The sequence below is a fragment of the Magnolia sinica genome, chromosome 14 (assembly GCF_029962835.1).
Source record: "Magnolia sinica isolate HGM2019 chromosome 14, MsV1, whole genome shotgun sequence".
NCBI classification, from domain to species: Eukaryota; Viridiplantae; Streptophyta; class Magnoliopsida; order Magnoliales; family Magnoliaceae; genus Magnolia; species Magnolia sinica.
In genome coordinates, this window is record NC_080586.1 from 70085161 (window position 1) to 70097381 (window position 12221).

Genomic DNA, 12221 nt, shown 5'->3' on the forward strand with positions numbered 1-12221 from the left:
TCTTCTACGAATTTTGTATAACCAAAATGGAAAGAGGCTTACGTGATCTCTTTTGTACACATGGCCTGATGCAGTGGGATAAGATTACATGGACAATCAAATAGATATGCACGGCCGATCATCCAAATCTTTTACAAAAAGGCAACTCTAGTACGACCACCAACCTTCCAGGTCTATAAAAGCAGTATTTGATGAGGAGTTCCAAACCAATTGAGCCATTAAGTTTTAGCCTTAGTTCCTCTACTTTTGTCCAACCCTGCTATAGAAAGCCCGAAGTTTAGTATAGCTTAGTTTACTATTGTCTAGTGCTATCTCTGTAGTACACCTAGCAGAAGTGTAAATATTTACGACCTGCCATCATTGAATCCCAAGCAACTGAGTCCATAATTGGAAGATCACACCCATTTACCTCGATTGTTTGCCCACATAAGTGATTGCATGTATTTATCTTTTATTTCTCTCTATGTTCTCACTGATTGAACTTATCTTCATTATAAATTAATAAAGTTGACGATTGGCCTTTATATTTTTAATTTTAATTATTCATTATTGTTTTACAGAAAAACCTAAGTCTCATGCAATTACCGTTGAAAGAAAAATTCTTAAGGCAAAAATATTCCATTTTAAATAACTAATAAACTGCATGATCACTACAACATTGGTGGATGGACAGTCAAGTCAACTTTCACAGGTTTAATCCTAAGTTTAATTTGGCGCATGCAGTCGCCAGAGTTCAAACGAGCTCGAGTACTTGACTCTGATATGCCTAACACTATCCTAATTGCACACATTTGCCCAACACTATCCTAATTGCACACATTTGCACAACACTATCCTAATTGCGCACATTTGACTGAATATAGGCTGTTCGTTAAATGTACTGAACTGCAACACTATCCACCATGTTAAAAAAGGAAAAAGATAAAGAATAAGAGATCTATTGTCTAAACTGTTTGGAAGATGACTTGGATTCAAAGGATGAAGTCCCGAGTTTGGATCATCACTGAATGATGACCTGATTCAAAGGACGAAATCTTAACATATATTAATGTTGATGTATTCTAGCGAGCTTCTTCAATGAATATATGCATAATGTGTATTATGAAAATGTCCTGAAAATACCCAACAGGGGCTGGGCCGGACTGACAGACCTTATGCTGGCTTAGATTTCTTTTTGCCCGTAAACCTGACGGGCAAGCCAGGCCCATTTACAGCCCTTAAGTGAAATCTGCATCGACACGACCTTGACATGTAGATACATAGTGTCACCAGGCCTAGAAACATGTAAGGCCTGAGGCCCATGGTTCAATGATCCAGATTGTAAACAGGACAGGCCCTAATTTAGATATACTACCAGGCTAAAATCTGAAAATTACAAAAATCCTAGCCATCAAATCCTGGGAGGTGAGACGGCGGAGCTGTTAGAGCCAGTAGAAGCTGAATATGGTAAGAGTCATCTGTATTAACCGACTGATGAGTAATCCCCACATGGGCTACTGCAACCCAATATAAAGACTGTCCACAGAGATAGTTTGCATTCAACCAATGCAATTAGGCGTGCATTTCCAAGATGAAGTGCCAGCCTTAAATATCAGTCAGTTCCATAATTCAGATGGTCCACGCAACGTGAATTGAAGAGCTTTTAGATTGTCAACTGACACCTCTGTGGGGCCCACCATGATGTATTTGTTTTATCAATTCAATCCATCCATTTTGATATCTTAATTTAGAGCATGATCCCGAAAATGAGGCACATGAAAATCTCAGGTGGACCACACCACAGGAAATAGTGGTGATTGAATTCCAACCACTAAAAGCTTCTTGGGAGCCACAAAAGTTTTGGATCAAGTTGATATTTGTGTTTACCTTCATCCAAGTCTGTGTGACCTTATCAACGGGTTGGATGGGAGATAAAATTTACAGTGGACCCTAGAAAGTTTTTAATGGTGGGCATTCAATCACCACTGTTTTCCTGTGGTGTGGTCCACTTGATATTTGAATCTGCCTAATCTTTAGCCTTTTGCGTTGAAATGAGCTGGAAAAATAGATGGACAGCGTGGATAAAATACATGCATCATAGTGGGGCCCACAGAGCACCGTCCAGTAGCCAGGTCCTTACTGGCAGTGTCAGTAGGTAATCCACATCCCCATTTTACAAAATTTTCTATCACATGGCCCACCTGAATTTTGGGTCATCCTGACTTTTTGGTATCTATGACGATCATGATTTAGCACAGATGATGAACGGTTTGGATTGTACGCACACATTACGTTCGGACCACAAAAGCTCGAACGCATGGGAAACGGATTGGCTACTCCCCCTGCCACCAGCCCCGTGGCTGGTGGTCGGTGCCCTATGGGCCCCACCATGATGTATGTATTTCATCCATGCCGTTCATCCATTTTTATAGATCATGTTAGTGCTTGATACGAAAAATTAGAGGGATATAAGTCTCAGTTGGACCACACCACAGGAAAACAATAGTAATTGGATATCCACCATTAAAATCCTACTAAGGCCTACTGTACTGTTTATTTGACATCCAATCTGTTGATTAGGTCATAAAAACCCAGATGAAGGGAAAAAACAAATATCAGATTGATCCAAAACATTTATGGTCCCCAAAAGGTTTTTAATAGTTGACGTTCATTCAATACACGTTTCCTGTAATGTGCTCCACTTGAGATTAGGGTATACCTCATTTTTTGTAACATAGTATAAAATGGACTAGGAAAATAGATGGACGGCGTGGATGAAACACATACATCATGTTGGGCCCCACAGAGCACCGACCACCAGCCATTGGCTGGTGGCAGTGGGAGTAGCCAATCCGTTCCTGAACGCATGGGAACTCACATGCGTACGGATCATTTCCCATGGACGCGGAATGCGTCCTACCCCGCTGTCTCCACCAGGGAACGGGCAGGAGCTTTCAGTGCCACTGTGATATATGGGTCTTATCCACACCGTACATCCATTGTTTCCTATCATTTTAGGTATAAACTCAAAAATGAGGCACATCCAATGCTCAAGTGGACCACACCACCATAGGAAGCAGCGGTGATAATGATTCTCACTGTTGAAACTTTTCTAATGCCCAACGTGATGTTTATTTTCCATCCAACCTATTCGTAAAGTTAAATAGACCTGGATGAAGAGAAATCACAAATATCAGCTCCATCCAAAACTTCAGTGGCCCCTAAGAAGTTTTCAACGGTAAGATTTTAATCCCCATTTTATAGACCACTTGAGCCTTGGATCTGCCTCATTTTTGGGCTTATACCTTAAAATGACAGGAAAAAGTGGATGGACGGTGTGGATAAGACCAATACATTACGGTGGCCACTCAAAGCTCCTGCCTGTTCCCAGTTGGAGACGGGCCGGGGTAGGACGCAATCCGCGTCCATTTCTCATTCCCTATCAAATGGGCGTGGGCCCATTGACCCAACAACCACTCTCTTTAGAAATCTTCAGAATCCATCACGTACATTTGATGTCTTGATTACTTTTGATTTTCTACTCACGGAAGGAAAGTGTTACAGAAATAAAAATCCATTCATGCATTCCAAATGCTCCCCGAACGCAAACCAAAATGCATGCATGCAGCCCTTTAAAGCATGCAAAACCCAATACAACTCAACTCACCTTGCTTGAGAGAGGAAAATCATGGAGAGTATGAGAAAAGAAGCACTAGCCATTGTAGCAACATTCCTCTTTCTCCATCTTCAAATGGCGGATGCCGGACTGCCGCGCGTCTGTGCCAATCAGTTCTCCCTAGCTGCCCAAGCATGCTCTCTTCTACCGACTCTGGCTCACCACGACAGGTGCCATGAATCCGGCTGTGATGATGAGACTGACAGCAAGAGACACAGACGCCATAGACATCGGCTGGAGAATTGTTGCAGATGGCTGAAAGAGCTGGATGATGTTTGTGTGTGCTCGGTCTTCTCTCGGTTGCCTCTGTTCCTGACCACACCCGATCACACGTACACCGTGGAAGTTGGTGGCAAGTGCAAAGTCAGTTACAAGTGTGATGGGTTGTTGGGTTGATGATCGTTGTGGCCATGAAAGTATTTAAGCTGATTAACCAGTTTTATTGTTTTTCATTTTCATTTTTAGTTCAGAAATCTCCTGTGAGTAGTAGTTTCATTGGGGTAATTTGATTTGGTATGCTTGTATTTATATCCTATATATAACGAAATCAGTTTTAGAGCATTTTTGCTCCAGCAGTTAATTTACTTACGATAGAGGATGTTGAATATTCAAAAGACATGACAAGAGATTCTAATGAAGTCGAAATGCAGTGGAAGGTACTTCAGAAATTAAAAAAACATATACAGCTCAAATTCACCTGCAGAAAGCCCTGAAACAGCTTAGACTTTACTGAAAAAGCCTCTACAATACTTTTTTTGTCTCTCTCTCTCTCACTGTCTGCCTGCAGCCTGCAAAGCTATGTAGGATGCCAATGACCCCAACACCAGCAAGATAGTGTCAATTAAAGCTCTATAAGCCCCACCATGATGTGTGTTTCATATATGCTGGTGTGTCAAAGCTCTATAAGCCCCCACCATGATGTATGTTTTTTATCCATGCTGTCCATCCATTTTCCAGCTCATTTTAGGGCATGAGCTCAAAAATGATGCAGATTCAAATCTTAAGTGGATGACACAAAGGAAACAGTGTTGATTGAACGTACACTATGAAAAACTTTTCAGAGCCCACTGTGATGTTTATTTGCCATCTTACCTGCTGATAAGGTCATACATACATCGAAGGTACGAATAAAGTATAGTTTATGTTTAAATGAAAGTTGATTGCCAAAATAAGCCTATACGTATTGATTGCTCATACTTCAATCACCAATTGATTTTTCATTTAAACTTTCTTGTTTCCATTACTTAGATTTTAGTTTAAGAGCAATCCTTAATTGAATTTGAAACATGGAAGGTGTATCGAAATCAATCCACTAACTAATTGAAGAAACATTGACAATATTAGTTGGAAAACATTTATATGATAGATTATTACCAATGTTGTCAAATGGAATAAGCGATCATAAGCCATCGCCTATGTCTGATCGCCTATGCGATTGCACCTTTTTTAAAATTTTAAAAAACAAAAGGTAGGAAAATTGGGAAAAAAAAATAGATAAATTTTGTAAACAAAAAATCTACAAAATCAACAAAAAGTTTATGTAATTACTAGAAGTGTTTCAATTTATTTATTTTTATCAATTTCATTATAATTTGTATATTTAGTATCTAAGTTACATAAGTAAATTAAGCTGTAAAGTATAATAATCAACCAGTTTTGGATCAAGCTGATATTTTTGTTTTCCCTTCATCCATATTCTATCTCTAAAAATATAATTTCATTATCTAGTTTGGACAAAAAAAAAAAAAAAAAAAAGCTTTGCTTTTCATTTTGCACATAATCGTTGTAACTTTATACAATAATATTATTTTAGTTGGTACTGGATTAAGTGATAGTATTTATCAGTTAAATGTACATTTTATATTTGAACAATCTATCCTTATTTTGCATATAAATTTTGGATCGAAATGTGGCCTCTCTAATAAAAATTCCTCATGTTATGGCATCGACTTTTAGGTTACATATCTAAAAACATAATTATAAGGTTAATGGGGGAATAAATGGGTGCTAGCCACTCCAAACTTTAGGGCTTCGGTATATGTTTAGATTATATAAAAGGAAAAGAACCTAAAATCAACAAGAATGGTGCTACACGTGGTAAAGATCAACAAGAATGGTGCTACACGTGGTAAAGATCTCCTAAAATTAATACATACTAGTATTTATAGGCATTCCACGTTATATTACTAGTGAAAAATACTTTATCACCTTTATTGATGACTACTTACAAACTGTTATGTCTATCTAATAAAAAGAAAAGTCAGAAGCTATAAACACTTTTGTAGTATTTTGGGTTGAATTGATGAATCAACTAGACGAAAAGATAAAGGTTGTGAATCAGATAGAGGTGGTGAGTACTATGGTAGGTATACTGAATTGGATCAAAATGAAGGCACATATTTACTAATTCCCTCAAATCGAAAGAAATAGTTTCTCAATATATGACATCAGAAATGCCTAAGAGAAAAGGTATTGCTGAGAGGGGTAATTGGACCCTTATAAATATGGTGTATAATATGATTAACAATTCCTCATTACTCACAATCAATATGAAGTGAAGCCCTAAAAACAACATTATATATATATATATATATATATATATATATATATATATATATATATATCATGAATTAGGTTTCTAGCAAGGCTATTCCTAAAACTCCTTCTGAGTTATAACAGTCCAATTAGGTTTCGAGTGTATATGCAGTCCAATTCTGTTAATATACATGGCCTATTAAGATGAAGAGATGCCTTAAATAATTACACTGCTTGCTCTAGTTTGACCCACCTGAGTGTTGAATTGGTGTGACTTTTTGAATCATTGACAAATTAACATTCCGCTATGCACCTAAAGAATGGTGTGGATCATGTAAAGAAACAAGTTATACTGTAGCTATAGACAACATTATTATAAATCTTAAGCTTTAACATTGCTAGACTTGGGCTCTAGGCCCACTCTTATATATATGCAGAACTTATAATAAAACAAAACCCTAAAGGAGTGAGTGACTCTCTCTAGTTTTCCTCCCCTTTTAACAACACCTCTCCCTCTCTCATCATCTTCTTCCTTCTTCCCTTATTGCAATGAACATCCATTAACACACTCTAACTGGATCAACCTTTCACACTATTTATCATCTTTCCAGCATGTTGGGTCTATTTACATGGTATCAGATCCTTGAGGTTCATCTAAGTCCTACAACTTTGATTGATGGTGAAGAGCGACTTGATCAAATGACTGCTACTACCATTGATGCAAACTTCTAAACCCATTTCGTGTTCGTGATTGTTTTCCCAAAACCAGTTAGGTTCTAAGCCGTCATCATTAATGGTGTGAAGACGTTGTTTATCTTCTTTGTGTTGTGTATGGATCCTATAGATCCAGAGGCCATTTGGGCACATGTTTGATAATCTGATTGTTGGGCCATTGATTTATTGTTGAGATCTATAGTGTTCTAGACTTGAAGAAAAGGTTGTAGATCCGTCTGGGCCATTGACTTATTTTTTAGATCTACAATGTTCTAGATCTGAAGAAAATGCTGCAGATCCATGTGGACCATTGATCACAAGTATGTTTGGTCCATTAATTGGTCCATTTGGATCACCTTCATCTACTCCAAATTATTGTGTAATCCTTGTTCCCACTCCATTGATCTAGTTGGGACTAGAATTCACCACTATCGTTGGCTTCATTTATTAAAGTAACTGGCTCATCTGTCACACCACTTTGATGTAATTCCAAGCCCACAATAAACCCGGATCAACCTTAGGTATTAGAAATTCAGATATAATACCAACATTAATCTGTGAGTTTTATGAAATTACGTTCAATGAAGATAGAACAATTAAAATAACTAAAATAACCAAAACAATCAAGTAAGCAAACAAAGAACACGCCGATTTTTTGTGGAAAACACTTGTGACAGAAAACTATGCATGGTGCAAAGTGACAAAGATTTTCACTATAATCAAAAGCCTTAGAGTTTACGCCACTCACCTTTTCCAATTATATCTCCCTTTGTGATATGCATCTAGGAAAACCATAGCCCCTTGAGAAAATCCATTCTCAAGCCCTCATAAGTGTAGAAAACCCCCTCACCTCATAAAACCCTTGCCTTTAGACAGAAAACACTCATAATTCATTAAGCCCTAATCACAATTAGGCTTAAATACTCATTTTTTTTGCAAAACGTGTAACTTAATCAAGGTCTGTTAGTCAAATCGATGGCATTGTCGATCGGATCGACTGGGACTGACAAAACCCTATTTTGCACTTAAGAAATCCCACACTCAGTGGGTTGGGCCTACAGTTTGTTGGTCTGACTGAAAAAACCATTTATTGACTCTTAGACTAGTAAAATCCAAGGCACTTGCACAACATCTCTACATTGACTTTTATTTTGCTAAGTTGAAGATCTCCCATACTAGCCTCCACCTTGACTGTAAACTGCTGATTACATTCTCCACCTGGAACGAAGCTCTATTCGAACCCTTGTGTAAGAGTACACAATCTCATTGATGACTAATGAGATTGATTAAGCCCAAGCAGTGCTTAAACTTGTCTGTGGTAACTGATTTTGTCAACATGTTTACGACATTCTCGTTCGTATGAATATTTTAAAATTGAATCTCTCTTGAAGTAATGAGCTCTTGTATGTTATGGAATATCATGTCGATGTGCTTGGTTCTCATATGATACACCTAATTTAATACTAGATGGATAGCACTCTAAAGATCAAAATGCAATCGACTCACCTCTTGTTTCAACCTGAGTTTACCAATTAGACCCTTCAACCATAATACCTCATTTGACGCTTCTGCTACATTCATGTATTCCGCCTTGGCTATAGATGTTCGCTCCCCAAGTATAGGGTTGTGATGTAGTAATAAACTCGGTGAGACCGAGGTTGAATCCCAAGGGACTGAACCTGTACGTAATCTGAAACTAAGTAGAACTAGAACTAGATTAAGATGAAATCTAAATCGAATGAATTTGAGGGAATAATAGTGAAATATTAATCTAAAACTTAAAAAAAATTAGAGGTAGGAAACTAGGGATTCAGAGGATCCACTTGTAGATATCAGGGAGATCTTATGTCTGCTTCAAGAACTCAATTAAACTTAGAGTCCCATCTTCATCCAGTTGAAGAGTGTAACCATGAAAATCAAATTGAACTTCCTTTGATATAGTTTTCAAGAGATGAAAGGTATATGAATTAGAATGGATTCCATCACTAAACCATGCCCAGGAGACAAAGTAAACAACAGAATTAAACTAATTAACAACCAATCAACATGATAGGTTGTAAATTGTTTTGTGATTAATGGATTTGTGCCATGAGCCCACTTTTAAAAAAAAAAAGCTAATCAATATGATATGAAGGTTAGGAAGGGTACATTCATCCGACCATGCGTAGGAGACAATGGTGAACAACAGGACTTCCTGACGTCATAAACATAAAAAGGAAAGGATCGTGCTCAAAGCTATTGCAGACCCACTGTAATTTCAGTCATAACAGACCATTAAAAACTGAAAGCATTCACATAATCAAATTGGTATCAAGATCAATTCAGTCTAAACAAAAGGCACAATAAAAAAGTCTCCTCATCATGCTACAAGCTTCACCTCTTAGCCCTAGCTAAGAGGTTTAGCCTAGCAATATGATTAGGCTAATCTCTAAAAAAATATATATAAACAGTAAAATAAACAATAAAAAAAACTCTAAATAATCTCTCTTCCTCTCACTGACGTCTAAACTTCTCAGCCGTGGATCCCCTCTCTCTCTTCTTTCCTTTATAGTAGGCAGGGTGAAGCGGTGGAATGCTGTCAGTTTGGAGAACCGACCGAGTTGGAGTCGAACATGGAGTGCGTAAACTCTTTACGCAGCCAGCGAAAATCGAAATACCTTTGTGCAGTCCAAATCAGAGCTTCCCAACTCCCATCTTCCTTGCATTTCATCGGAAAGATCAACGTCCCTTAGGACGTTTTTGAATGAAATACATTATGAACGGTCTGGATTACCCATCAGATCATCACCACGTTCATGCAATCGTCCGCAAAACTCGGACGTGAACAAATCAAATTCGGTGTGGCCCACGGATATTTTTCGTTGCACCGTCTATCTTCCGTTTTAACGGTTGAAATCAGATCTCCGTCATCTTCCGGGATTCCGTCACCTAGGCGATGGTTAAGCTTACACTCTGGAGTGACTTAACGGTTCGGATCATCATATCGGATGATGAGTGGGACCCACAACTCAAATCAGTGTCCGCACCTTGCGGATGCTGCGTTCGCAAAAATCGGATCGGGTCAGTGCCGGTTGACCGATCTTAGTGGTGTGGTGTGGCGCGGGAGTGCACTGCCTGTGTACTCCCACATGTACATATGGGATCCGTCCATCTATTTTCTTATCTCATATAAACAGTTGGGGCCAAAATTTAGGCATGCCAGATATCAGGTGGGTTCCATATTGATAATTTATGGGCTTATCTGGCCATGGGGACACTTCCACAGTGATTCAAGAGTTGAAATTCAATATGTACAATTAATTTATGGTCCTTAGGTTATATATAAAGTTTCAAGCCAATCGGATGGTGAGAACCCTATGATCTTGTATTCTGGATGACTTTCAGGCCACTTGAGCTTCATTTTCTCGATTTTCTCGGATATCTGGCATGTAAATCCGTCGATCTTGGTCCCCTGGGGTCCGTCTCTTGCATTGGTGAATTCTAAGCGTTAAATCCATGCTTTTAGTACCCTGTTTTCGTAAATATACCTTGCATCACAAACACGATTAATTTGGGATGTTAAATAGTACCATGTTCGTAAATCCAGGTAGTAACTGGGGTCTGATATGCAATATTTGACCCTCAACAGTAGACACACTATAGTAGACTCTAGCGTAGATCTCTAACATATCGGTTCGTCTATTAATGTGAAAACATATCCCATAGCGGACATCCTATTGTTTAGATCTCCTGAATAATCTGAATCTTCATAGCCCATAACTCCACCTGAAGCTTTGTCTCCCCAATATAATTATAATGTTGATTATGCCCCTAAGATATGTGAGAATCTACTTAATAGCATTCTAATGCTCCTTTTGTGGGTTCATTATATATTTTTTGACCACACTAACTGTCTATGAGATATCTGGCTTCATGTAAACTATCGTATACATGAGACTTTCTACTACACTCGCAAATGACACCCATGACATATATGAAATTTTCTCTTTTATGCTTGGACATGACTTAGTTAACAACTTAAAGTGATATACTAGAGGCGTGCTAAGTAGCTTAGCACTTTCCATGTGCAATCTCTCTAGCACTTTCTGCACATAACACTTATGAGACAACCATAGCTTCCTAGACTCTGTCTCTATGAATTTTCATGCTTAGGATCTTCTTTGTAGCCCCCATATCCTTCATATCAAACTCCTTACCTAACAGAGACTTAAGCAAGAGTATCTCATTATGTTCTTTGCAACAATCAACATATAACATCAGTAGAATGTATGACTCGTTTTCAAGTACCCTGTAATACATGAAGTAATCATACTCACACCTGACATACCCAATCTCTACCATATATGAATCACACCACTTGTACCATTGCCTTGGAGATTGTTTAATCCCATAAAATGACTTCTTCAACCTACACACGTGATCTTTCTTATTAAGCTCCTTAAATTATTCTGGTTGTTTTATGTAAATGACTTCCTCCAAGTTTCCGTGAAGGAATGCCATCTTTATATTAGACAACTCGAATTTTAAATTGGATTTCACTAACATAGCCAGTAGCACCCTAATTGACGCATGTTTCATAACTGGAGAGAAAACTTCATTATAATCTACTCATTCCCTCTACGAGTACCTTTTTGCTACAAGTTGTGGCTTAAACTTTTCGCTATTTTTTCTATTAAAGTTTCCTTCTTCCTTAACACCCACTTGCATTATATATCCTTAAAACCTTTTGGAAGTTTCATGAACTCCACATGATTTTTGTGTAAAGATTTTATCTCCTCCACCATGGTCGACATCCACTTATCGCCATCTTTTCTAGACTTAACCTCTTGAAAGGTAAAGGGCTCTGCACTCCCGATGAACAATGTGCAAATCGGGGCTTTAATGGTTCATCTCTCCTTGTTCTTTGCTATATTCTCTTGGGTATTCTGATTGTTTTGGTCAACTTCTCACTCTTGCTAAATTTCATTTTCAATAACTGGCTTAACTAGCTCCACTTACATTGACAATCTATCTCACCACGTCTTCTCTGCAATGTCCTTGCTGACCTTCCACTGTTAAAATCGTGAATTTGTGACGGACTAGTTCTGTCGCAAAATGGAATTAACGACAGACTTGGTCGGTCGCATGGTCCGTTAGTGTTTGCGTCGTAAAAAATAAACGACGGATGGGATCCATTGTGAATTTGCAGCTGTCGCAAATAAACAACAAATCCTATTTGTTGTAAAAATTTAAAAGTCCATCGCTGACCCATAATTATTTGTCATTATAAAATTTGGCGACAGATAAAGTCCATCGTTGCTCTTGGTGAAGTGACGGA

General features: G+C 38.2%; 1 protein-coding gene across 1 annotated transcript; it reads left to right on the forward strand.

Annotated features, from left to right (window-relative positions):
- The first annotated feature begins 3667 nt into the window (after positions 1-3667).
- Positions 3668-4138, forward strand: LOC131225005 (uncharacterized). The gene is made up of 2 exons (XM_058220433.1): positions 3668-4018; positions 4121-4138. The coding sequence occupies exons 1-2, from the start codon at positions 3668-3670 to the stop codon at positions 4136-4138; spliced, it is 369 nt and encodes a 122-aa protein (XP_058076416.1).
- The last annotated feature ends 8083 nt before the right edge of the window (positions 4139-12221 follow it).